We start from the raw sequence: 27,970 nt of genomic DNA on the forward strand, positions 1-27,970 counted from the left end.
TATGGCAAGAAGAGGGAGATCTTTATTTTGGTTAAAAAAGGTACAGGACAGTAGACAAGCAGCCCCCAACCCCCATCCCGCCATGAGCTCAGCAGATTCCCTAGGCCCACCTGCTTGCCTTCAGTTCCTCTGAAGAGGTCGGGACTGTCAGCGCTAGCCCAGCTAGCCCGGCCCCTCGGTGCCTGAAGCAAAGGGGACAGCGTCCTCCTTGCGTCCTACCTGCTGGGTGGGGGGGCGGTGGGGGGGTGCGTGGGAACAGTGTCAAACCAGCTGTGCTCAGAACAGTCACCAAACTTGTTCAGCAGCGTCATCAACACCCCAGACGGCTCCTAAAGAAACCTGCTCGGCTAGACTAGAGCTCTGCCTGATCCTGGGGGTGGGCAGGCTGTAAGGCAAGATTCTTAAGAGTCTTGACTCCTGACAGATCTGGGGAAGGGGAAGGAAGGTGGAGGAGAGGAGGGTGAGTTTCAGCAGAGTCTGACATCATTGTGCTGACAGCTGCTTTCTGGCCTTCTACACTCTGGCCGGCGAGGAGTGGGAGCGGGGGCAGAGAGGCCAACCCCTGCCTCCTCTGGGAGGGGGCCCTAGAGAGAATACGTGTGGGGCAGGCTTGGGGGCAGACCTGGGGGCAGACCCTGTAGGCACAGACGGTGGCAGACGGGCCACGGGTTAGGCAGGTGGAGGTGCCGGGGGCCTGGCTCCCCCCAGGCCGCTCCTGGAGAGGCAGAGAGCAGCGGTCCTCAGGAGGTCCTTAAGCCCCCGCACAAACTGGAGATCCCGGGCAGGACAGCAAAGGAGGAGAAGAGAGAGGGTTAGCGCGATGGGGAGGAGAGAGGAGGCCGGCAGGGAGGGGGGGCAGCCACAGCACCTGCGTCTTCCCCACAGAAGGGCCGAGGCTCAGGCAGCAGGCAACAAAGCAGGAGAGGAACCGGGCAGGTGAGAGAAAAAGCTCAGCAGGACAGAAAGCCAGGACACAGAGTTAGTGACCAGGGCCCCTGCGCACCAGGACACCGTGAGAGCAGGCCCCAGCGCCTCAGGGCAGGTGCGCCATCCTTTCCCGACCTCGCCCTTCACCTCCTGCTCCAGCTGGAGAGCTGCTCTGTGTGAAGCCACTTCCTCCGTCCAGGGTGGGGCCGGCTCCTAGCCCTGCGCCCACGCCCCGGCCCTTCTGCTGAGGGGGGGGAGTCCTGAGGGCCCTACCACCACCAGCACACACACTGCACCACACACCAGACAGATGAATGGGCCCCGTGGGGGTGGCGAGGCATGCGATGAGGATGGTATGGTGTGTGAGGGGAGCGGGCAGTGCTGCTGGCCGACGGGGGAGATACAGTCTTACCAGCTAACCCTCTGCAAAGAGGCCTGTTAGCTCCCCTCAGGCTGTGCAGGAGATGGCAAAATCCTGACAGGTGTCCTCCTGGAGGAGATACCAGAGAGGTGGGCCAGGGTTACGAGCTGTCTGGTGGGGCCCTGCTGCCCAGGCGGGGGTGGGGGCCAGGGAGGCTCTGGCTCTCAAACTGGAATCTACTCCTTTACAAACATTTTCTTAGCTAAGCAGTCACTGGAGGTCAGAGTGGAAAGACAGAAAAGAAAGAAGAACTTAGGGGTCATAAGCCCCCAGGGCCTGGGAAAGTAGAGGGGATGGAGAGGGGACAGGATGGCCTTTTCTTCCCTGCCTGTGGAGGCCTAGCTACAGCCCCCTGTGCTCAGCCTCCAGCAAACAGACTCCAGCCAGGAGAGAACTTCAGCTGGATCACTGGGCTGCCTGCCCTCTGTCTCCCCAGGCATCACCGACTCGATGGACATGAGTTTGAGTAAGCTCTGGGAGCTGGTGATGGACAGGGAGGCCTGGCATGCTACATAGTCCGTGGGGTCGCAAAGAGTCAGACACGACTGAGCAACTGAACTAAACGGAAGAGGAAAGACCAAGTTTGGCTGAAAGAACAGAGGGCTGCCAGTCGGGGCCTCAGCAAAGAAAGAGCAAACAAAAACCAAACCAAAGCAAATCAATTCTTAAAAACAAAAATTTTATTACAAGCAGGAACAAAGAATACTGGCTTAAATAAAAGGCAGGTAGGAGTCCCCTCCTCTAGCCAGCTTCCTCCCCACTGCTCACTCCCACTGCAGCAGGGCCCTGGGCCCTGAGGCTGGGGCCAAGTGGTTTCTCCCAGAGGGCACTCCTGGGTCTGCCACTTTTCAGCTGCCTGTGACCCACCAGCCTCTGGAGCAAGGAAGGACAAGGGGCGGGGACTTCCTATGTCCTTTTCCAAGGGTTTCGGCCCTCTTACAGGGCCAAGGAGGGGGATGGAGGGACAGTTTCCTATCTATTGACAAGAAACTATCGCTCCCAGGAGAGGAGGGCCATCCTCTTAAGTTTCTGGCCCAGATTTAGGCCAACCTTCACTCGTTTCAGCCCACCCTGGTCCTTCCTGGAGGGAGGCCTTCAGTTGGCCATGCTCTAGCCCCTGGCGCTGGGTCCCATACTCAGATCCCGGAGGAGGGGGTGTGGCGAGGCAGCCACTCCCCACAGCCATTACCCCATCCACCTGACCAGGCCCCAGCCTGTCTGGGCAGGTCCCAGCTGGAAGCCTGACCTGGGGGCTGGGTGGCCAAGTCCCAGCCCCTGTTTGAGGTCCTTGGAGGAGGGCAAAGAGGATGGGCCAGACTGCAGCAGGAGCCCAGGGGTCTCCTGTGACCAATGCATGCACTCCCTGTCCCCACGGCTCAGGCTGCTCCTGCTGCTGCCACCACCGGCTGGCACCCAAGGGCGATGGCGGAGAGTGAGGCAACCCAGGGGGTGTGGGAGCCAGCCACATTTGTACAAGAGCACACACACGCGCACACACACACACTCGCTCACTCACAGCCAGAAGGTCTTTTGTAATAAACTTACTAAAACCAAGGTGCCTTCTGATAACCCTTCACCTGGTACTACATAGATATCAATGTGGCTGACTTTTTTTTTCTTCCATTTAAAAAAATGCTATGTAGAAAAGAGGTCTATAAAATTGTGCAAAATACCCAGCATTAATAAACCCGTTTCAAGTATTGCCAGCATGAGTAAAACCTGCCCATCTCCAGACTTGACCTGGGAGAGAGGTGGGGTTGGGGGGCCAGGCTGGGCCCTTGGAGAACCTTCCGTGTGCAGAGGGGGGTGAGGTTCACCCTTCCTAGTGTGCTGCCCAGGAATCATGGAGGAGCTGAGGTCTCGGGTGCCTGGCTGGCTGATTTGGCTTCCCCTGATGCAGGCTGCTCCCCCCCACCCCCAACTCTGCCCTCTCTACTCGGAGCCCCAGCTCTAGTCTACTGGCCGACTCCATACAAAAACAAAAACGGAAGAAAGAACGATGGCTATCCCAGAAGGAAGGAAGGGGCCCAGATGCCCAAGCAGCCCCCAGAGGCATCCTCTCTGACAGCCTGCTGTCCAGAGCCGACTTCTCCTTGGTCCGGCTTCACCCACCTTGGACCCCAGCTCAGCAGGGCCCAGCAGCTCCCCTACATGGGAGGTGTCACACTCAGTCCTCAGCCTCACTCACACAGGGCACGGCTGGCCAGAGGCTTGGCGTGGTCCACTGGGCGGCCTCAGGGGCCCTGGCCTCTTTCTGCTGTCACTCCTGCCACTGACCAGCTGGGGGAATTTAGGGCCCCCAGCCGTGTGAACATGGTCTGGGGAGCAGAGGGTACAGCCATGGCACAGTGTGGGGAAAGCCACGCAGGGTGGGAAATAAATACGAAAAGACTCAAGCAGTCTTGGGCAGCTCTGCTTCCCTTCGGGTGGAATGGGGAGGAGGTCCTGGCAGGTGTGGAGGGTGGCAGGTGAGTGCAGAGGGGCAGACAGGCCAGCAGGTGGCAAGTACTGAGCCCGGTTCATGGGTGGCTTCCTACCATGCTGGCATCGGGCTTGGCTCCGCAGGCTGGCTCGTCGCTTCTGATGGGCGAGGGCAACACGGTGTCGGACTGCACAAATCCCCTCCGGTCAATCAGGCTTCCAAAAGACAAGGCAGGGGGACACGTGAGGGCCCTGGCTGACACCACAGCTCCAGGCCGGGACTGGACAGCTGGGTCCATCTCCCAGACGAGGCAAGACCCAGCCCTAGAAAGGCTGCTCAAGTTGGCGGCTCAAGACCCTTCCTTTCTGAAAGGGCCCTCTCTGTACTCTGGACAGCTGGCTTTGGGCCACAGAATTTATCCACCATTAATTCAAACTGTCTGGCTTTCTGTCGGGCTCCCAAGCTGCAGGTGAGAAGAGCAAGGACGAAAGGGCATTGGGAGATCCTGCAATCCCTACTGTCCTTTCCCCAGGGGCAGGATGGGTGACAGGCATATCGTATATCGGGCGGGAGGAGGTGGGGACGGTGTGAAGAAATCTCACCCCACCCCCACCCCGCCCCCACGGCATCCAATTGAACTCCCGATCCGGACATCTGGCGCCCCCTGGTGTCCAGACCGATGGGGCGTTTCCCTGCAGAGCTGAGCCACCAGGAGGGAGACGAGGCTCCACCCAGTCCAGCCATCAGCACCGGACAGCAGAGTCCCTCAAGACAGACGAAACATTCATTGTGGTTATCCCTGGAGAGTACGATTACATGTGAGATCTAATACTCTTTCTAATATTTTGTACTTAGTTTTTTCTACAATGAGCACACAGGATTACAAATTACAATTCTACAGAATTCCTTTCTGTGACAAGTGCCCTGAAAGTATACAGGGGATGGTGGTGGACGGAGGGCATCTTTGGTGTGGGGAAGTCAGTGATTACAGAACTACTTCGAGAGGAGACTCACAGAGCTACCCCCCACCCCGGCCCCGCCCCACACACTGGCCAGGCCAGGCCCTGTGACCTCCCCCACGCACCCACCCCCTGGCTTACCTGGGAGGTAGGGGGCCACAGAGCACAGCACAGCAGTTGGTGATAACACTTTTATGGCTGTAGGGGTTGACAGAGGCCTCACCGCCCCTCTTGTTGGACCACGAGCCTTTGATCTGCAAGCAGGAAGGAGCTCTGGGTCAGGTACCTCCCTTCATTTCCCTTGTTCTAGAGGCTGGGGAAGACCAGCAAATTCTGAAACCAATTCTGGCTAGCCTATTGGAGGGAATGTGCCTTTACACTTTAGTCCTTCCAAGAGAATGTGGGGGACTACTGGGTGTTGGGGGGCACCCAGAAGAGGAGGCTCTGACCAAGAAGTCAGAGCAGAGCCAAAGAGAAGCCTCCAGGGGAAGCTTTCGGGGTGCATCCTTCCTTCTCTTGCCAGCCACCCAGGAAGGAGGCTAGTGCAAGGGCCCAGGGCTCAAACTGACTTGGCTGTGAACTCTGGTTCTCCCACAGACTTGCTCATGACCCCGGACAGAGCACCACTTCTGAGTCTCAGTTCTCACTTGAAAAACAGGGAACTCAAGCAACCCTGTTGGAGCATGAGATGAAATTTTGCCCCTCTCTAGCTCCATGGAGCTGGTTATCAAAGGCACTGAGGAGATCAGCAGTGAAGGAGACCGGCTTGACTTTACCGTAGAGTTTTCCAAATGTATCTGGCCATGACACCCTTTTTTGCTTAACCCCTAGTGATATCCTGCAGAAAGAGCCCCCAGGAAATCACCTTGGGAGAAGCTGGCTAATGTCATTTCTGCTCTGTACCAATCACCCAGCATGTGATACCCTGTCATGCCTGTTAAGTTCCTTTCTCCAAATGACAGGCTAAGGTCAAGGAACGTATTTTCTGTTGGTCCACGGGCCTCTGAGCAACATTAGGTGCTGGCCCTGGGACGGATGCTCTCATTTGCTTTTTTGTTGTTTGGAAGGATGGGAGGGGAGGGATCAGGTCTGGCCCAGGGCCCAGCACATAGTGGGCGCTCCAACAGACAAGGTTTGTTGGTAGAGATCTACAAGGCAGCAGGTGGAGTGGGGAGGCTGATGGAGCTTCACGCTTCTGTCTTGACCACCTCCCTCACTAAGGATGCCTCAGAGAGCCCCAGGACTCCCTGAGAACAGTGGAATCGCTGCTGTCTACAAGGACAGCGTGGTGGGCCTGAGCTTCCGAGTGCAACCGTGGCTCTCTCCCTTTCCAGCTGGTGACCTGGGGCAAGTCACTCAGCCATCAAATGAAGAAAAAGCGTCTCTGTTCCTTCTGCCTCAGAGGCAAAAGGACCCAAAGAGATGATGGAAACTGAAAGAACTCTGGAAATGGTAATGAGCCGTCCAAATGTAAGGATAGCAATGGGGTCAGTGCTGCTCTGGTGGGGTTAGGGAGAAAGCAACCTCGGGGGCCTGCCCAGGGTCCCCCTGAGCCCTGAAAGGAGATGCCGGGCTGCCTCGCATCTCTGCCCACATTTACCCAGAAGTTAGGGGGTCAGGGCTGCACTGTGGCTGCCCCAGGCTCCCTCAGCCCTGCCCTCATCCCAGGACCCGGCCCAGGGATGAGGTGCTGCTCCGGCCTTTACTCACGTCTTCATTAGTTGTCAGGTTGGAGGCGACGAGGTAAGTGTGAAACCCTGAGAGGCCCAGGATGGACCAGATGGAGAAGAAGCAGATCACCAACTCCAGCACGGTGAGCAGCGCAGTCAAGGACCCACACGGGGACCGGGGCTGGGAGCCTCCCTCACCAGCCTCTCTCACCCATCCCTCTGTGCAGCTACTCCCCCAGAAGGGAGGTAAATTTGTAACCATCTATAATATCAGCAGATCCCCTCCTGGGCCACAACGAGGGTTCAGGAGCCCCCTGAGGGCAGGACAAGCCCAGGGTAATGGATGGAAGAGAGAACTGAGGATTCCAAACACCAGAGTCACGGACACAGCACAGTCCAGAAAGCTGGGTGTCTTAGGGAGGACGGGGCTGTGCTCCTGGGAGTTCTTGGCAATTCCAGCCCCACAACAGCCCATTCAGAATGGGCTCTAGCCTGGGGGTGAACAGCAGCAGCTGGCACGCTGGATTCCAGAGGACAAACATCAGCTCTATCCCACTGCCCTCTGTTTACAGGACGTGGTGTGGGGACCCGCCTCAGGGAAGGGGCCTTGGGTCCCACTAGGGCTCCCCCTTGCTGACAAAAGGATATCTCGCTGGTGTCTCCTTCAGAGTGGAGAGGAAGTTGCTTCCCTGAGAGCCTGGGGAGGAAGAGACAGGAGAGGGCACGGCTCAAGGGACGGTGACCATGGCCCCGTGAGCTGGCTGCGCTTGTCCCCTGGCCCTCCCGCTCGGCCCTGCCCCACCCCCACCGGCACCCCTAACTCACGCAGCGTCAGGTGGGTGACCACACAGGCGAAGATGAAGGCCGTCAGGAATGAGAGGGAGAGAATGAATGCATAGAAGAAGCGGTAGTTCCGTTTCCCCACACAGTTGCCCACCCAGGGGCAGTGATGGTCAAACCGTTCTGGAAGGGCCAGGGAGGCAGGTCAGCGCCGGGTGTTTAGAGGCCTCTCATCACAGCTGGGTGACCCCACCCCCTAGCTCTGTCCACATGCGACTCTCAGTTCCTCGACACTCCTGGCCTCTGGTCCTTCACCCGCCGGGTCCTCTGTGTCTTGGCTGCAAGGCCACCTCCTTGAGAAAGTCTCCTTCAACCTCAGAGGAGAGTGAGGCCCCTGTTACTTGCCCCATTGCCCTGGCACTTGTCCTTTGCAGCACTTTGCCTACATGGGTTTATATGTTTATTTACAATTAGCAGGTTGGCTTGTAACCCCTTCCCAAGTGGCGTAGTGGTGAAGAATCGCCTGCCAATGCAAGGGACGCGGGTTCGATCTCTGGGTCAGGAAGATCCCCTGGAGTAGGAACTGGCAACCCACAGTATTCTTGCCCTGAAAATTCCATGGACAGAGGAGCCTAGTGGGCTACAGATTATGGGGTCACAAGGAGTCAGACATGACTGAGCACGATAAGCACAAACTGTAACCCCTGCTCCACCGTGAGCTCCATGAGAGGGCCTGGGCTGAACGCCAGGGCCTGGCAGAGTCTGGTAATGAAGAAGATTCACAGAAAGGACTTGGTGCCTATGATCCTGGCCCCTTGGTAACAACCAATGACCCCTGTTCCCTAGCTCTAGAATAGAGGATCAGGGAGGGGCGGGCCCGCTAGGTAATTTGTGCAGAACCAGCATTGGAGGCCTAGTCAGAGGGCTGAGCTCACACCAGCACTGTGTCCCAGGGGAGGGAGGGGTCACGCCCAGGCAGGTGAGGAAAGTCCCCTGTGGGAATGTGGGTATCAGGCCAGCGCCCTTCACAGAGGGTGGGTGGGGCAGATTCTCAGGGAGGAACGACACCCACTGAGTCACCCACTTTCACAGCCTGCCGTCCAGGTGCTCCCCATGGCTCTCCTGCTCAGGGAGTGCTGAGCTAGCGTCATGAGCTCACTGCCCTGGGGACCGTGCACAGTCACCATGGCTCAGCTCGCCTGGGTCCTCTCACATAGCCTCTTCCTTACAACACCCTCCCAGAGGTGCACCCTGGGTCCCTGTCTGAGCTGCTGGGCCTCCAGAGAGCGGCAAGAGGGGACGAGACAGCCTCTGGCTCCCCAACAACCATGGCAGTTGTGGGTCAGGAGCTTAGCTTCCAATCCCAGCTACGCCCTTTCCACCTCACTGGCATGAACTCCTCGGTTCCCAGATTCTTGTCAGTCCAAACCCTGGGACTTTCAGCAGAGCTGGCCCTGGGCCACATATCTAGAATGTCATGCTCCAGACTCTGGACCCTGGACCTGATGAGGACCAGGCCAAGGGCTGGGAGGAGGGTTCAGGGCGTCTCTATGTCCACTTCAGAGCTGAGGGAGGAATCCACCCATCCCAGGCTGAAGCCGTGATACCACTGGTCACATTCAGCACCCCTCCCCGCAGCCCCTCCTCAGTCAGAGCAGATCTGAGGGAACCAGACTTCCTGCCCAGACGCCCCCACCTCTCACAAACGACTCCTGGTCTCCGGGGCTCCATCCCTCTCAGGACTGCCCACACCCCCCTCTGCTGCCTCCCACTTACCCACACAGTTGTCGCAGACGCTGCAGTGTGAGGTCCGGGGCGGCCGAAACATCTTGCAGGTGAAGCAGTACTTCAGCTTCACCACCTGCCCATTGATCATCACCTCCCGGGTCCGAGGGGGTGGCCGGTAAGTGGAACTGCCTGTGTTGTCTGAGAAGGGGAGGAGAGACAGATGGGGGACGGCCAAGCCCCGTCCAGGGGAGGGTGAAACCAGCACTGCCCGACCAGGATGAGAGAAGCTTCAGGGAAGCTGCTTTGGGGGGACAAACATTAGGGCAAGATGGCTGCCAAGGGCATCAAGAGCTGTGACCACCCACCGAGACTTGCTACGTGCCAAGCGTGGGGAGAAGCTTCACACACCTGCTCACATACCACTTCAGAGAGGGCTTTCAGGGAGGGAGACCTGGGAAGGCTGAGTGAGCTTAATCTGCATCTAAACATCTTAGTGAGCTTTATTTGCAACCTTATAGTCTGACCCACCAGGGACTGTAAAGAATCCACCTGCAATGCAGGAGATCTGGGTTCGATCCCTGGGTTGGGAAGATCCCCTGGAGAAGGGAATGGCAACCCACTCCAGTATTCTTGCCTGGAGAATCCCACTGACCGAGGAGCCTGGCAGGCTACAATCCATAGGGTCACAAAGAGTCAGAGGTGACTGAGCAACTAACACTTTCACTTTCTTTCAAACAAGCCTAGATCTAAGTTCTGGTTTCCATGAGGGACAGAGGACACAGTGAGAGCAAAGCTATGAGGAAACAATCAGATGCAGAATGTGTGATGTCTACAAGCCCACTGCCCTGCTCTCTGACAAACGTCAATGTCACACTGTATTTCAACTCTACTTTAGTTAAAAAAAGAATTTTTTAAAAGTCAGTGTTGCTTACAAAAGCAGAAGGGAGATGTTTCTAAATTTAAAAAGATTCAAAAGATAGAAACCAGTGCAATGCTTGATCCTAGAATGGATCCTGTTTTCAAAAACAAAACAAAACAGGGGGCTTCCCTGGTGGCTCCGTGGTAAAGAACATGCCTGCCAGTGTAGGACACACAAGTTCGATCGCTGATCCAGGGAGATCCCACATGCCTTGGAGCAACGAAGCCCGTGAGCCACAACTACTGAGCCTGTGCTCTAGAGCCTGGGAGCCGTAACCACTGAAGCCTGTGGGCCCGAGAGCTTGTGCTCAGCAACAACAGAAACCACTGCAATGAGATGCACCCCAACTAGAGAGTAGCCCTTGCTCTCTGAAACTAGAGAAAAGCCTGTGCAGCGATGAAGACCCAGCACAGCCAAAAAATAAATAAATAAAATTATTAAAAAACAAGACAAAACAGCAACAAAAGAAATTTGGAGAGCAAGGGGGAACAAATGACTATAGATTAAAAATCTGGGCACCATTAATTGTCCTAGATCGGTTAATGGAATTGTCATTACAGAGGAGGCTATCCTTAAACCCTGGAGATACATGTTGAAGTATTTATGGGGTAAGTGTATATTTTACTATGTGTATAATTTATTATGAAATGGTTTAATATGACATTTATGTTTGTATGACACATATGACACTAGTAACTATTTAATCTAGATGGTGAATTTATTCAAATTTGTTATACTAATTCTTCCCACTTTTCTGAACGTTTGAAATTTTTTATAATAAAAATTTTAAGAGAAAAAGAAATGCAGAGATATATGATATTTATGGATTGGCAGATTCAATATTAGAAAACAATTTATTCTCTCCAAATTAATTTTTAGATTCAACATAATCCAAGTTGGGGTTTTTGTGTGTATGTGTAGAAATTAAAAAACTCATTCTAAAATTCATATAGAAATCAAAGGGCCAAGAATAGCCAAGGCACTCCTGAAGAACAAAGCTAGAGGTCTTATACAGCAAGACATTAACACTTATGATAAAGTCTTAGTACTTAAGACAGCCTGGTGTGGGTGCAAGGGTAGAAATGCTGACCAGTGGAACAGAACAGACTCCAGAAACAGGCCTAACATGTATATGATCATGTGATTCAGGACAAAGGCAACAGGGCCAAGGAGGAAGATGGTTTCTTCCTGATAAAACAATGCTGGATCCACTGGATACACAAATGTGGGGAAAATGTAACTGTTAGAAGGGCTTCCCAGGAGGCGCAGTAGTAAAGAACCTGCCTGCAATGTGGGAGATGCAGGTTTGATCCCTGGATCAGGAAGGTCCCCTGAAGAAGGGAATGGCTACCCACTCCAGTATTCTTGCCCGGAAGATTCCATGGGCAGAGGAGCCTAGTAGGCTACAGTTCATGGGGTCACAAAGAGTTGGACGCGACTGAGCACACATATTACTGTAACCCTGCCTCCTACTAAATACAAACTCAATTCCAGATGGACTACAGTGCTCAGTACAAAACATTTTGGATTAAAAAAAAAAAGAAAAAAACAGAACAACTTCATGACTCTGGAGTAGACAAAGATTTCTTAAATAAGACACAAAGGAACTGATCATAAAAGAACAATTTGATAAACAGCATTTTATCACAATTAAGAACTCCTGTCCATCTAAAGAGATTATTGAGAATGAAAATATGACCTTCAGAGTAGTAGAAGATATGTGCAGTATGTTTATCTGACAAAGGACAAAGGATGTGTATCCAGAGTCTATAAAGAAGTCCTATGAGTCAGTAAGAAGAAAATCAGACAACTGAATCTGAATGCGGACAAAAGATTCAAACAGGCATTTCATAAAAGAAGCTGTTAAATGGCTAATAGACACATGAAAAAGTGCTCATACTCATTAGTCATCAGGGAAATGCAAATTAAAACCACAATATGCTACCAGTACATATGCACCAGAATGGCGAACATGAAAAAAAATATATATATATATCTCAAGTGTTGGCAAAAATGTACAGCAACTCCAGATCTCATCTGACCACTTTAGACAACAGTGCTGCACTAACCACCAAAACTCAGCATGTGCAGCCCAGCAGTCCCACTCAGAGGTGTCTTCCCAGCAGAAATGCACATGAGTTGACGTGCACCAGAGCCAAGTGCAAGACTGTTCTTAGCAACAATTCTCAAAATAGCCAAAATCTGGAACAACCCAAACTCCCATCAATAGTAGAATGGAGAAAAAAAATTGTAGTATATTCATACAGTGGCATTCTATACAGCAGTGAGAATGAATGATCCTTAGTTATACACAACAGTATGAATGTATCTCACAAATGCGTAAGTGCACAAAATGTTCACAAACAGGTAAAAGTCATCTATGGTGTTAAAAGTCAGGATCATGGATATCCTAGCAGGGGGAGGGGTGACAGAGATTGGAAAGGGGAACAAGGGGGGCTCCACCACTGTTTCTTGGTCTGGGTGTGCTAATTACATGTGTGTGTTCCAATTGTGAACCCTCAACAAACAGAACACTTATGAGCTGTACACTTCTGGCAAGCCCATTATACTTCAGTAAAAGCCTAAGAAAAAGGAAAAAGAAAACAGAAAACAGAAAGTAACTTGTCCAAAGTCACATGGTGGGTCTGCTGGCAGAACAGGGTGCTGAACCAAGATCAAAACCCACAGAGCTACGCAGGGAGCCTCTTGGTACCCCAGGCCAAGAGGACCAGCGTTCCCCAGAGCAGCAGCTCCCCCCCAGATGGAATTGCGAGTCACAGGGGCGCCTGGGGTCCCCAGCCCTTGGCTATGTTTCCAGCCATCACTTCCACAGGATTGACTCCCCAATACCAGCTCTACTTTGGCCACTTGCTCCCAGTGACTGCTTACTGAGTGCCTACCATGTGCCAGACACTATTCTAGGCGCTTGGCATGTATCAGTGAAGCAGATTCGTGTCTCAATTTCTTAGCTACCAAAGAGACTTTTGCTAGGCTGTCTCTCCACCACCTCAACTGTGGCATGTTTAAAGTGGAACTAAGCATCTAAACATCTCTTCCTTAGTAATGGCAGTATGGTCAAGGCAGGGGGTTTGAGGCTAACAGACATACTCTGAAACTCAGTTTTGCCACAGGCTGTGTGTGAGGTTGCAGTCAAATGAATTTTTCTGAGCCTCGGTTTTCTCATCTGTAAAATGAGAATAACAGGCAGAATGAGACATGAATCCTAGCTTCACCTCTTACTAGCTGGGTTTCTTCTGATGATGCCATTTGCGAGATGTGTGACAAGGCAGATCATTTAACCTCTCTGCCTCTGTTTCCTTGATCACTGAAAGGGATTAAGGGTACTTACCCCATAGGGCTATTGTGAGGATTAAATGATTTAATGCACGTGAAGAGGCACAGAGCAAATGCTTAAGAAGTGTACACTGGGGGACGTCCTTGGTGGTCCAGTGGTTAAGAATCCATCCTGCAATGCAGGGGACACAGGTTCACCCCTGGTCGGGGAACTAGATTCCACATGCCACAGAGCAACTAAGCCTGCGCACCACCAACTAGAGAGTCCATGCACCACAATGAAAGATCGCACATGATAGAACCAAGATACCACATATTGCAACCAAGACCCCACCCAGCCAAATAAAAATGCATTAAAAAAAATGTGTGTGCACTGTTATTATCAGCTCATAGAACTACTGAGACAAATAAGGGAATGAGAACAGGTCACTGAGTGCTACTATATGCTGAGCACTTTGCATATATTCTTTTCAACATCTCAGGAGGTAAAGTTATCATCTTAATCTCCAGGTTGCGGTTTAGGAGCTTTTCCAGTGAGGCTAGTTACTTGCCTAAGGCCACACAGTGGTAGAATCAGGATGTGAATCCAAGTTCCCGAAGTTTGGGCTTGAGGTCTTTTTGTAAATTTGCAAGTGTCACAATGAGTGTTATTCTTCCCTGCCTGGTTCCTTATTTCTCCTGATGGCACAATCCAAGGGCTGAAAGGCACCTCGAAGAGCATGTAACACAGTCCCTGGCCCCCAGCAGATAGCCGATGCCGCTGCTCTCACTCCTTCAGCTTACAGATGAGAAAAGAGGCCCAGAGAGGTTAGGGGATTTGTCTGAGGTCACACAGCCAGTAAGTGACTGAGCCAGGGGAACCCAGTTTGGAGTTCCTGGGCAGACCTTCCTTCTCCTTCATCCGGGCCTGGCCAGTCACTAGATCTGGTCAGGTTCTTTCTTCACCACCCATCCCTCTCCACTCCCAACCCCCACCCCAGCCCAGGCCTGTATTACCGAACAGCAGCCCCAAAAGACTCCTGCTCCCAGTCCCGCTGCCTTTTAACCTGCCCTGCACACACCATCACATTTCCCTAAATAACCCCTTTCAAGTCACTTCCCAGCTCAGAAACCCTTCACTGGCCTCCCCTAAAAAAAAAACAGGATAAAGGCAAACTTCTCATCCTGACATCAGGGCCCTCCACAGTCGGGTTCAACCTCCGTTTCCAGTTTTGCTCCCGCCACTCTGCCCTGGCTTCCTGCCCCCGTGCCCCAGCCGGGCCTCTTTTCTCTCTGCTAACCACGACTCGCCGGGCCTCAGCAGCAGCCTCTCTGACCACAAGAGCCTCTCACACAGCACAGAACATGCTCTCGACCCTGTGCTGAGTTGTGACAGGACTGCTGTGTGTGTACACTGTCTCCCCAACTGGACACTAGGTTGCTTGAGAGCAGAGACAGTGGGACCAACAGGCAGTCCTGGGGCCTATGACCTGTGAGGCAGCAGGCAAGGGGGAGAGACACAGGTGGGCCAGCAGGTTACACCCTGACCCACCCACGTAGGAGCTGGTGCCCTCTGGGAAGCTGCTTAATCTCTGTGAACCTGCATCTGTCAAAGCAGACAAATAACGATGACCACCTTGAAGAGTGGGAAGGATCAGAAACAGTACAAGTAAAGGAACTGGCACTCGGTGAGTACTTATGCTCAGTCACTCAGTCCTGTCCCAACATTTTGCGACCCCGTGGACTGTAGCCCACCAGGCTCCTCTGTCCATGGGGATTCTCCAGGCAAGAATACTGGAGTGGGTTGCCATTTCCTACTCCAGGGGATCTTCTCGACCCAGGGATCGAACCCGCGTCTCCTGCATCGGCAGGCAGATTCTTTACCACTGCACCACCTGGGAAGCCCTGGTGAGTACTTACAACTAGCTCTTTTCATGAGGGGCAGCAAGAATGTTCAAACTACCACACAATAGCACTCATTTCACATGCTAGCAAGGTCATGAACAAAATCCTCCAAGACAGGCTTCAACAGTATGTGAACTGAGAACTTCCAGATGTACAAGCTGGATTTAGAAAAGGCAGAGGAACCAGAGATCAAATTGCCAACATCCACTGGATCACAGAAGAAGCAAGAGAATTTCAGAAAAACACCTACTTCTGCTTCATTAACTACACGAAAGCTTCTGACTGTGTGGACAACAAACTGTAGAAAATTCTTAAACAGATGGGAATACCGGACCACCTGACCTGCCTCCTGAGAAATCTGTGTGCAGGTCAAGAAACAACAGTTAGAACCAGACATGGAACAACAGACTGGTTCAAAATTGGGAATGGAGTGCGTCAAGGCTGTATATTGTCATCCTATTTATTTAACTTCTATGCAGAGTACATCATGCAAAATGCCAGGCTGGATGAAGCACAAGCTGGAATCAAGATTGCTGGGAGAAATATCAATAACCTCAGATACGCAGATGACACTACCCTGATGGCAGAAAGCAAAGAGGAACTGAAGAGCCTCTTGATGAAAGTGAAAGAGGAGAATGAAAAAGCTGGTTTAAAACTCAACATTCAAAAAACAAAAATCATGGCATCTGGTCCCATCACTTCATGGCATATAGATGGGGAAACAATGGAAACAGTGATAAACTTTATTTTCTTGGGCTCCAAAATCACTGTGGACAGTGACTGCAGCCATGAAATTAAAAGACCCTTGGTCCTTGGAAGAAAAGCTATGACAAACCTAGACAGTGTATTAAAAAGCAGAGACATTACTTTGCCAACAAAGGCCTACCTAGTCAAAGCTATGATTTTGCCAGTAGTTGTGTATGGATGTGAGAGTTGGACCATAATGAAGGCTGAGCACCGAAGAACTGATGGTTTTGAACTGTGGTGTTGGAGAAGACTCTTGAGAGTTCCTTGGACTGCAAGGAGATCCAACCAGTCAATCCTAAAGGAAATCAACCCTGAATATTGGGAGGACTGATGCTGAAGCTCCAATACTTTGGCCAGCTGATGCGAAGAGCTGACTATTTGGAAAAGACCCTGATGCTGGGAAAGACTGAAGGCAGGAGAAGGGGACGACAGAAGATGAGATGGTTGGATGGCATCACTGATTCAATGGATATAAATTTGAGCAAACTTCAGGAGATGATGAAGGACAGGGAAGCCTGGCATGCTGCAGTCCATGGGATCGCAAAGAGGAAGACACAACTGAGCGACTGAACAATAACAAGCAAGGCACAGGATCTGGAGTCTGAAATGTTGGGTTTGAATCTTGGTTTTGCTAGTCACTTGCTACTTTAGGAAGTCCCTTCACCTCTCTGAGCCTCAGTTTCCTCAACCATAAAATGGAGACAAGACTGTCTCACTCTCACAGAGCCATGATGAGGTCTGAGTGAGAGGCTGGGAGGGCAGCCCTGGGCACAGCACTGGGTCCACAGAAGCCTCAGTCCTGTCAAGCAGCTCATTCTGTGACACGTAGGCTACAGAACTCCCTAGCTCTTCCCAAAGCTGCTGATGTTGCTGCAAACCCAACCCCTAATCCTGTTCCTCAGGCGCTAGATCCCAGCGCCTGCCCCTGCCCACTGGTGTCTCCCAGACCTGGATACAGGCTTTGGAGCCAGAGAGGCATGTGGGTATGAATCTTGGTCCAATCGCTTACTAGCTGTGTGATGTGTATCAAGTCACTTAACTTCTCTGGGCCCTCATCTGCTGAAAAAGAAAATGGGACATAATCAAATCCACTTCCTAGTGCTGTTAGGAGGATCAGGCGAGAATTCATCAAGTGGGTTTAGCAAAGTGTCAAGCAGCTGGCAAGAGCTTAATAAACACTAGCCATTACTATTACTGGTATTGTCTCTATAGAACACTATATTCCAAGCAACTGATTTATGAAAAGACTGGACAACACAACCCAGCTGTGAGTGAAAAACAGCCACAGACCCTCTTCAGGGACCAAGAGAAAAGTTACTGGACCCCTCACTGGATTCCCAGAGGCTCTCCCAGGGCAGAGGGGCGCCCACGCCTCTCCCCAGGGCAGGAAGAGAACTCCTGCCAGTCTGCTCTGGCCTCCAGCAGCCAGGCCACCTCCTCTCTAGAACTCTGAGAAAGAGGAAGTGAGGCTCTGTGCACCCAGTGTCTTCAGGCTGCTGGGAGCTGAAGGTGGAGAAGAGGAAAAACGGCCACTCTGGTACAAGGGTGCCACCCAGACACAAGTAATGTCACCAACTGCAGGGCCCTGGACGGGGCAGAGGCGGCCTTGTGGGCATGCTGCTACATGGCTGAGCCCCACGTGGGGAAGGGAAAGACAAGCAATTGTTTGCTTTTCCTCAGGCCAGACACTGCTGACCAATAACATCCCTGGACTCGGCCTCAGAACCCTCTTCAAACCATTCCTCCTGGCACCCATCACCAGTGGTAGCTTGTTAGTGCCCAGGGCCAAGGCCACTAACCACGCCGCCCACAAGGCTCAAGCCTCTTCACTTGCAGCAGAGGAAAACCACTTTCAAAGCGCATGGACATTCCCTGTTTCACTTGTACCCAAACACCCTGGGCGGGGACGTGTGCCCGAGTTTTATCAACTTCACTCCAACAGTACAAGGAGGAGCTGAAATTAGAACTCGTGTCCTCCAAGGCATTCATTTGTCCCTTCTTCCAGACACGAGCCTCTATGATGTTAAGTTACTGTACAAGGCCCAGGGTGGCGGGTAAGGGAAATAGGGCCAAGTACGCAGAGGTGAGTCAAATGTGGTTGCTTTGTTACTCAGTGCAAACAGTTGTTGAAGAAATGAATGAAGAAGCAGTAATGAGAGAAGCTATCCCTGCCCTGCGGGAATCTAAGACCTCCTCCAGGGCTCTGTCTGATGCAGGCTCTTCCCCAAGAAGTAAAAGGCACCCCAAGATGGGAAACTAAAGCTCCCCCGGACGTGGTAATGAGTGGGAGGCTCCTTCTTGCTAAATGGGTAGAAGAAGGAAACGAATCTCCCACGCCTTTCTCTTGACCAGGGGGCCTGTGCTGGGTGTCTTCACCCCAACCCCAACTGCAGGGTGAGCATGAATAGCTGGGGCTGAGACTGAAGCCCTGTGGCTGGTGGGGAGGCCCCTGGGGCTGGCCATGAGCTACTGAGGAGGTGTTAGTGAGGGGAGACGGAGCACCTCTACCCACCCTGCTGGGCCCCGTTGCTGCCCTCCTGTTGCCCCACCTGCAGAGGAAACAGCTGTGGGTGCCCAGCTCCCAGGCTTCATGTCAGCCAGGGCGGCCAGGCTCTGAGCACCGGGGTCATTGTAATCTCCGCCTGACCAGTTCCGTTCCTGCTAGAGGTTTAGGGAGCCTCTGCCACAGGCAGGCTTCCTGGCAGGCCTGGGGATACACAAAGAGCTCGGCCTGGGGGCAGAGTGAGCAGGAGAGGTGGATAATTACAGAGTCAGCGCGGGAGGCACTGAGTCAAGTGCAGTGACTCTGGGACCAGTGTGACCTGATTGTGAAACCTGGCCTGGCCCCTTGTTAGCCTGTGATTTGGAAGAAATTGCTCAACCTCCTCGCTGGGTGATGGCAGTATCGACCTTGTCAGATGATGATGCCAATGAGAGATGGAGAGATGTGACCCAGAGATGGTCAATCAACGCTGTTACCAGTGTCTGCACTCAACACCATGAGAAGACGGAGTGGAATACGTGGGGCAGGGGGCAAGAGGCAGCATAAAATGAGAGGGACTTCCCTGGTGGTCCAGTGGCTGAGAATCCACCTTGCAATGCAGGGGATGCAGGTTCGATCCCTGGGTGGGGAACTGAGCTCGTTGTAACTACGAGCTCGCAAGCCTCAGTGAAAAGATCCCAATAGGGGCAACAGAGATCCTGCGTGCCGCAACCTAGACCCGACGCAAATACACAAATAAATAAAAAAAATAAACATTTAAAAGGAAAGAAAGCAAGAAGGAATGAAGAAGCTGCACTGGATGGGAAAATAGGAAAGACTGAGACCTCAGGCTCAAGGGGTGGGGGGCAGAGCACAGCGGCAGAGGGGACCCCGAGAGTCAAGGCATGAGCGTGTGGTGTGGCTGGGGAGCGGGGGAGTGGAAGGAGGTGAGGAGGGAAGGGTGGCCCAGGGTCCGCCTTGATTCTGAAAGCCAGTGCGCCTCAGGAGGCGAGCTTTCAGGAAGGTGGGAGACGGTGTGTTTCCTGGTCATGACACTAAGCAGCACTGAATCACATGATGAGAAAAGGCATTCCCACTTTCAATTCTCTTTCACGCCTTGACTCCATCCAGGGCAAGGTCTCAGCTCACAGGCCTGATCCTCACAGGCCTCAAAGTAACTGCTTTCCACAGGCAACTGTAACCACCAAGAATTCTGTAACACTGTTATGCTTTTGTCCTTATGATTATCTTCTACTTGGAGCAAGTGGCTTCTGCTAACAGGGGTGATACACATTTTCCCCTGGAAAAATACATTTAAAAGCAAGCCACTTACAGGAAAACTCTAAAGAAAGGAGGGTACCAAGGTGAGATGCCGAAAGGGCAAAAACCACTCAGGTTGTACGTCAATGGACAATCTTTGGGAAATGGGGCTGAGGGCACTGGGCAGCTGCCCACGTTCTGAGCTGGGAGCAGGGGGCCGGGTCTAACGTGGATCTCGGAGAGAAGACTGTGACTGAAGGGAGAGTGGTCGGTGGAGCACTGAGCCAATCTGGGTGGACAATAAGCTATGTCTTCCCCGGGGGCAGTGAGCTTCAGAAGGACCCCATGGGAGACATCCTGGAGACAGACAGGATGTGGTTTGTGACCTGCCGTGTGGTGGCGGAGGGAGAGGTGGCTTGTTTATGTTGTGTGAGCTGTAACTGTGGCGAGGGGAGTGTCTGTCACCCGGATCCGGGTGTTTCCATGACCTCTCATCAGACCGGGGGCTTTCAGGGGCAATGCTGTTGCCTCCTGCCTCTTCTCCACCTGCCCAGAGCCTGCAGGTGGTCCAGATGCTAGCCTCACCAGCTGTCAACTCAGGGGCTCAGACCAGGGTGGTTAACCAGCCCCGTCTGCCTGAGCCTCTGGGGTTTCCCCAGACTTCCACCGCTAAAACAGGGACCGTCCTGGGCAAACTGTGCGGCGCTGGCCACCGCATCCCACATGGTCCTTAGAGGGTGGGAGCCCTCGAACCAGATCCTGTGGGGCTGGAATTGCTGTCTATGGGGCCAGAGCGAGAAGGTCACACTGTCTGCATGGGTGCAGGGCCCCAGTGACCAGCTCATATTTAGATAAACAACATCACCCGCCTCAGAGTCAGTCCCCAACCTTCTCGAAAAGGCTCAGGGACAGCGCGGGCCAAGACCTGGTGGTCTCTCCATGGCTCTGGGCGCTGCTGCCACCACCACCCTCTTCACAACCACCGCTAAAGAGACAGCCAGTGGGAATTTGCTATATGACTCAGGGAACTCAAACTGGGCTCTGAAATAACCCAGAGGGGTGGGAATGGGTGGAAGGGAGACTCCAGAGGGAGGGGAGATAGGTACACTCGTGGTTAATTCATGTTGATGTATGACAGAAATCAAACCCATGTTGTAAGGCAATCTTCAATCGATTAAAAGTAAATAAACATTTTTAAAAAAGGCTCAGTGATGTTAGTCCTTTTTAAGAAAATATGTTTCACCTTGAGGAGAAGCCTCCAGCTCAAGTTCAGAATTCAAAGGCCCCAAAGATGCCACCTTCCAGGCTTGGGAACTGTTCCCAAAGGGATGTTTCCAACCCTGACGCTCAGGGGCCCACAAGACTGTCTCCACCCCATGCGCCAAATTCTCTGAAGCACCCCTGTGTCCGGCCAACACCGCCTGCTCAGCATCCACACCCGCCCCTTTGTCCCACTGTCCTCTCCTTGGGCCCCATTTACATGGGGGGCTCCCCTCACACACCTTCCTGTGCTTGAAGTCCACTCACACTGCAGGGTTTGGCTCAGGGCACCTCTCCAGGAAGCCTCCCCGAAACCTCTCAGCACAAGACACTCCTGGTTCCTTCCATCCTTCTTCAAAGCCCGATCTCACCCGTGGCGGCCAGATGGGCCTTCCCTGGGGGACTGAGCGAGCCTGGAGACCCCCAGAGGGAGGGTTCACAACAGATTCGCTCCCCAACCCCCACCCCCACCTCCGTGCCTCCTCTCCCGGCAGTCAGGAGTCAGTATACAGAATTGACACAAGAATGACCAAACCGATGACATCTGATTGGGAGACATTCCAACCGTCTTTCCACCAGCCACTGAGGGAAGCAAGGAGGGCCTCACAGAGGCCGGTGCATTCAGCCCCCACGTGCAGACAAGGTGAACAATACACTCACAACCCAGGAAAGATTGCTGGGCCTGCCTGATGATTCTGTAACGACCCAGGGCCAAGCTGGAAGGACAAGGCGCTCTAGGAAGGTACTACAAAGGTATGGCCCAACTGGGTCACACAGGCTTGCCAGACACTTGAACTGAGACCTAAGAACAAACAGCACGTGCCCGTGGGAGACTGGGATGTGCCCCAGCCACCATCCCAGAGTAGAAAACATAGGGTTTGGGAGTCAAGGCTCCAGGGCCATGGGACCCCCTGCCTTAGTTTCTGCAGCAGCCCAGCCAGCCTCATAGCTGAGTGGATCTATGGGAATAAAGGATGGGACGCGCTCAGCATAGTCAGGCTCTCCCCGAACCTGGGGATTATTCTGGTCAGTACGACCCAAAGAGCTCACGGGGAGAACAGAGGATGTCAGGCAGCCAGACCTCTGCGGCCCAGGCTGAGTCGGACATTAATCCGGCCTCATTAGCCTGGACCTGAAGGGAGGAGAAACTGCGCTGCCCGCAACCAGCTGCCGGGTCAGACCTGGGACACTGGAACGGCAGAAGCTGGGAGGCTGAGTGGCAAGTGGCCCAGGGGTGCGAGAAGGAAGGAAGGAAGCTGGATGCAGGCTGAGGAAGAAGGCAACCGAGGGTGTGGCTGAGGACAGGCCAGGGCAGCGGAAGGGGACAAAGATCGGACAGGCGTGGGCGAGCATGCCCCCCTAACCCCCCAACCCCCACCCTCCCGAGCCACTCCAGAGCATCAGTGGAGCAACTTCCAGGACGGATGCCGCAGGGCTCTGCCCCTCGCAGGCTGCCAGGGCTCTTCAGAGGCAGCTGGACATTTATTCAAAAGTCTGTCTGAGAGTCACCCTGTTAGGGGAAGGAGCCAACCACAGACCGGAAACCCCCGAGGTGTGCAACCATCCACATCACTGCTCAGCAGGAAGGAGCCAGGGTGGAGCAGGCTGAGATTAAGGCCCTGGCAGTGGTGCCCAGCCACCTGGGGCGGCAACTTGTACAGTGGCTCTGGGAGGCCAAGGGCCACCTGGGTGCTGGCAGCACAGGTCCTCTGTGGCCACAGTGGCCTTCCTGCCGCCCCTCAAACACGCCAGTCTGCTCGCTGCTCCCAGCTTTTGCTTTTACTGTGTCCAGGCCACCCGTGACTGGCTCATCTCAAGTGCCACCTCCTCCCGAGGGCCGGCCTGACCACTTCATCTAAACCAGCCCACTCCCCACCCCAGCGAGCTCTCCCTAGACAGTGGCAGTGGCTCAACCCCTCATCTCTGCGGGTCTTTATGTCTTTGCTCGGATATCAGCTCCTTCACAAGGCCTTCCACCCCCCTATTTATAATTGTACACCCTCCCCCAGCTCTAGCCCTGCCTCCCCGAGCTTCCTTCTTCTCTGTGTCACAGCCTAGATATTTGTTAACTGTCTTTCTCCTCCCACTGGAATGTCAGCTCCAAGAAGACAGGGATTGTCGTCGGATTTGTTTGCTACTGTATCTAGAAAAGGTGCACATAGTAGGGGGCTCAGTAAATGTTTGAGGAGTGAATGAATAAATGAGTATGAATTTTTAAGAGCAGGGGCTCTGGTTGGAGTGCCTAGGGTCCTATTCGGGCTCTTCCACTTACTGTGTGACTTGTGACCATTTACTTAACTTCCGAGAGACCCAAGGTAATTAATCAGTAAAAGGAGAATAACAACAGTACCTGTCTCATGGGATTACCGGGGGATTAAATAAGATCAGGCATATAAAGAAGTGAACACAGAGCCCAGCCTCCTGTAAGTCTCAGGACTGTCTGGCTGTCAACACCAGCCCTCCCGTGCAGGTATTTCTTGCTTATCTGCTCACTTGCTTATCCTCTGCTTCTTGCACTCTAGCATCAGCTCCAGCTGGCCCTGTTCACCCCTGGACCCCCAGTGCCTAGCAAACTGTGGGAAGAGAAAATCAGGCCTCCTCTCAAATCAAGGAAGGCACAGTTTGCAGACACAGCCGCAGCTGGAGCAGGAGCCTCACCGATCTGTTTCTCCAGGGCGGCTGCCTCACAGACGGTGGCCCGGGGCAGGATTCCGGGGTCAGTGAAACTTGTCTGCAGCAGGCAGCTCATGACGAAGAAAAACAGGATGGCAGCAATGATGGGGATGGCGAGGGTCAGGTGGCGGGCCAAAAAAGGACAGCTGGAAAAAGAGAGGGAAAGAGACGTGAGCAGATACCCCAGGGGCTGCCTGGGGCACAGGGTTGCAACACCAGGCAGGCGCTGTCATCCCAGCAAACACCACCATGGTCCTGAGCAGATGCAGAGGTACGGCCCCTGGGTGAGTGCAGCCACATGCCCTGCCCTTATGTCCTTACGCCCTTCCCTTCCGTGCCCAGAGCAGACATCACTAATTGATCCTTGCACTTTCTCCCTGAGCGCCTGGCAGACATGACCAATAGGTCCTAGCACTCAACCCCTGCACTTGGCTACAACCTCAGAATCCTTCTAAACACAGAGCTTCAGGCAGCCGCCACCACTGAACTGGACGGTCACTTGAGATGACTCATCCATGACAACATTCACTCATTTATTCGGTCACGCCACATGTGTTTACTGAGGTCTTTTCAGTCTTCCCTGGTGGCTCAGGTGGTAAAGAATCCACCTGCAATGTGGGAGACTGGGTTCAATCCCTGGGTCGGGAAGATCCCCTGGAGAAGGAAATGGCAACCCACTCCAGTATTCTTGCCTGGGAAATCCCATGGACAGAGGAGCCTGGTGGGCTACAAATCCATGGGGTCGCAAAGAGTCAGACACAACTGAGTGACTAACACAACAATTTCGGTCTTAAAGGCAATACCTTTAACAAGCAGCAGGGATTATGGCTGCTTGTGAGTAAGACAAGAGTCCCCCTGCTCCTTCAATGAGGCTTAGTCTAGTGGGGAAAACAGATATGTAAACAAAGAATTGCCACACAGGACTTTGTGTGTTATAATGGGGAAGGAGGAAGTAGCAGAACAGTTAGGAAAGACTGGCTGGAGGAGAGAAAGCCTGAGCTAGAACTTGAATGAGTCGGGTCTACCAGGTAAAGTGGGGCTGAGGGAAGAGCCTGGTCCAGCCACTGCCACTGTCACCCAAAGACTGGCATCCCCTCTCGGTTCTATCATGCCCCCTGACCCTGGTGAGCTCCAACAGCCCGCGCACTGTCTGTAGTGGACAGCGGACGGAAGGGTCTAATGCTGAGGCCCACCCATACTATTAACCACCATCCTACATGGCCTTCCCTCCCAGAGCCAGAGTGGCCCCTGGCGGGCTGAGAAACTACTATCTGGGGATGACTGGCCACTGGGAGGCCCAAGTCAGCCCAGGTTCCAGGAGCTGGCGAAGCAGCAGGAACAAACCTGTGGGTATCAACACACTGTTTCTGGAGCCTCCACTGTCGGAGGTTCTGGCCTCCAGAGAGGCCCTTCCCTTGAGGAGCAGAGACTGCCAAAACCAAGGGCTCCAAGGGGGCCACGTGCTGCTCCAAACACGTCAGTGGTCCCCAGGTCTGAGCCTCAAACAGAGCTGGGCCCTCCGTGTCACCCACGTGACAACTCAAAACAGTTCATGTACAACTAGACTTCTTGGGAGATGGAGAAGACCTGAAGTCTGAGACTTGCAGAGCCCTCAGACACCAAGTCCTGGCCCCCTGGTTTTACTGAGGGAGGACCCCAAAGCCCACGGGCAGATCCCAAGTCACCCAGACAGGCAATAGCAGGACGGGGGTCTCCAGGCTCCCAGCAAATGCTCTGTCTGTTTCATTCAACAAATACATGCATTTTCTATTGCCCCTACACGGGGCCCCCACTGAGCCCCCACCCCAGTCCAGGCCCAGGTGAGCCCTTGGCCCGAACCCGAACCCTCTTGCCAATGCCACCAGCCCAGGTGAGGAGGAGCAGAGACAAAGAGGGGATGCTCTACCAGCCCTCCTGGAACCCAGAAGTCCTCGCTGCCACTCCCTCTCTGGGGACAAGCCTGGCACCCGTGAAGACATCCCCTCAGCCCAGAGGAAGTCCTGCTTCTGAACGGACCAAATTCTACACTACAGGGTCACAGGGGGCAGCCTGAGCAAGCACCACTTCCTTCTGCCTCAGCTACGGCCCTGGCTGGGAGGACCTGGTGGAGCCCGAGGGAGGCTGGAAAAGGCACTTTCAAAAGACGCACATGGGCCGGCCCAAGGAGGTGAATCTGAAACTCAGCCCAGGGGCCGTGCTGGGGGCTGGGGGAGCTTCGCAGAGCTTCTGCCTGCTCATCATTCCAGAACTTTTTAATCCACCCTGAGTCAGAAAGGCAAGCTGAAAGGGAGAAGCTAATTTGTAGAAAAGTCCTCACCTTGCTTCAAGGGGAAGCCCAAGGTTGCAGAAACAGGACCTGGCAGCTGGAAAGGGTACCTGGGGGCCTGTGTCTTTGTGGCAGCCTGACCATGGCCCTTGGGAAGGGTTTTCTGGTGATGACAAGTAATAGCAGCAGCCAGCACTAAATGCTTATTACCAGCTAAAAGCTTACGTGCCTGGATCCATGTCATCCTCGTGACACCCTGAGGGGGTGGGTAATGTCATAAATCCTGCTTTATAGATACAGAAACTGGGGTCTGAGAAGCAAAGTGACGCCCCGAAGTCACTCACTTAGTGCCTGGTGGAGCTGAGATCAGAACCTGCTCTGCGGACTGCAGAGATGGCGTTCCTGATCACCTGGGTAACTGAGTAAGAACACAAAGAAGGATGGGCAGCAGAGGAGGGAGAGGTGGGACTCACGCAGCGTGAGTGTGTGTGCATGCAAGGAAATCAGGGAGCAGGCGGCTCAAGCTGGAAATCAACAGTACAGTGGAAAACTTCTGATATAAAGATGTGACCTGGTAAAGGGACACAAGTCCCTTCCTCCATCCCTAAAACGGAGAATCTGTGTGGGCCAGTCCTGGGTCACTGGGGACATGAAGAGGTCAAACGCCCACGGAGGCAAATATGACCTGTCACACGGAAATACTTCAGACTCTTGACAAATAACAAGGCGCTGCAGCTGTTCCTGCCATGGAACCAGCCAGAAGGTGCTCTGAGTGCTGGGGAGGGAAAGAAAGCCAGCAAGTCAGGAGGTGGGGGCAGGGGCCTGGGAGATGTCTGGGGGGACCAGAGGAGGCAGAGGGAAGACCAGAAAGCTCTGGAAAAACTGAGGAAGGTGCTGAAGGGGAAAGAGGAGGTCTGAGAGGCCCAAAGATAGTTGAGGGTCTAGGGTGAGAACCACTGAGGGGAAAGTGAGGGGGTTGGGTCTGAGAGTAGAGATGACCAGGGGACCTGAGAGGGACCCTGGAGGAAATAGGGAAGATGGCTAGGGAACCTGGAGGTGAGAGCATATAGCCAGAGGCCAAGGACGACATTCAGAAGTTGTCTGGAAGGGATACAGAGATAAGATGCCTGGAGGGTTCAGAAAGAAGCTGGTGGCAAGAGACAGTCCAGAGGATAGGATAAGAGCTGCAGAGGCCTGGGGCAGCTTCTGAGAAGGCAGAAAGGATGGGCGTCCTGGAGGGACACGGGGGAGGGCGGTGTTCCTGGCCAGAAGCTGGCAAAGGCAGAGTGCCAGGGAAGGAGGGGGTACTAAGGGAGGGGCTGGGATGAGGCGGCTGGCAAGAACAGAGGGGACCAGCTTAGACGATGATCCACATGGGCAAGGGGGAGATGCCGAGTCTGAGAGGGTTGGAGGGGACCAGGAAGGACAGATGGGAGATAATCAAGGAGACCGGAGAGGCCTGGGGGCGGACTCTGAGAGGCACAGGGAAGATGCCGGCCAAGGAGGGGCCGGGAAAGGAGAGTGCCTGGCAGGTGCTGCAAAGGGTGGAGAGTTGGGGAGGTGGAAGAGGACGGGGTGCCCGGCAGGCGACCAGAGGAGCTGGAGTGTCCATCAAGGGCTGGGGAGGGTGGGGTGAGCGGCAGGGGGCAACGGAGACCGGATGGGACGGGGCGCCTCGGGGGGCGGGGACGGGGAGGGTAGGGGGCGCCGCGGAACTCACTCGAAGACGAAGAAGAGGACGGTGGTGCTGAGGATGAGCAGCAGCGTGAGTGCGAAGACGCCGCCGTGGCCGGCCAGCATGAGGCGGCCGCCGCAGTAGAAGCGATTGCGGCCCGGGAACACCTCCCACTTGCGCCGCGGGCGGCGGCCGAGGCTCCCGCTCCCGCTGCCGCTGCTGCTCCAGCGCGGTGCGGCGGCGGGCGGCGGGGGCCCGGGGCCCGGGCCGGGGGGCGCGGCGGGGCCGGGGCGGCGCGCCCCGGGGGAGGCCGGCGGCGGGGCGGCCCCGGGGCTGATCTGCTGGTACTCGCAGTCCTTCATGCGGCCGGCCGCGAACCTCGGCTCCGCGCCCCGCGGGCCGGCCGGGCCGCACGGGGACCGGGGCCGAGCGGAGGAGGTGGTAGCGGCGGCGGCGGCGGCGGCGGCGCTCGCTCGCAGGGGGCGGCCTCACGGCCGGCCCGCCCCGCCCCGCCCCGCCCTGCACGGCCTCCCGCCGCAGCGCCCCCTCCGCCTGGGCCCGGGATGGCGCTCCGGCCGCGCGGCGGCCGGGTCCTGACCCGCC

General features: G+C 54.2%; 1 protein-coding gene across 2 annotated transcripts; it reads right to left on the minus strand.

The window, feature by feature from the left end:
• On the minus strand, positions 1-27,849 carry ZDHHC18 (zDHHC palmitoyltransferase 18). 2 transcript variants are annotated; one of them, XM_081580466.1, is made up of 9 exons: positions 27,413-27,849; positions 23,412-23,572; positions 8,956-9,105; positions 7,225-7,362; positions 7,048-7,096; positions 6,440-6,542; positions 4,871-4,983; positions 3,886-3,985; positions 1-768 (listed from the first exon to the last, which is right to left on the minus strand). In XM_081580466.1, the coding sequence occupies exons 1-9, from the start codon at positions 27,727-27,729 to the stop codon at positions 670-672; spliced, it is 1,230 nt and encodes a 409-aa protein (XP_081436592.1). In that variant the 5' UTR covers positions 27,730-27,849; the 3' UTR covers positions 1-669. The 2 variants fall into 2 exon arrangements, with proteins under 2 accessions (XP_081436592.1, XP_081436593.1); XM_081580467.1 differs by lacking the exon at positions 1-768 and having other exon boundaries at positions 2,011-3,985.
• Between the last annotated feature and the right edge of the window lie 121 nt (positions 27,850-27,970).

This window comes from Giraffa tippelskirchi, chromosome 3 (assembly GCF_054371585.1).
Source record: "Giraffa tippelskirchi isolate mGirTip1 chromosome 3, T2T-mGirTip1v1.2.pri, whole genome shotgun sequence".
NCBI lineage: Eukaryota > Metazoa > Chordata > Mammalia > Artiodactyla > Giraffidae > Giraffa > Giraffa tippelskirchi.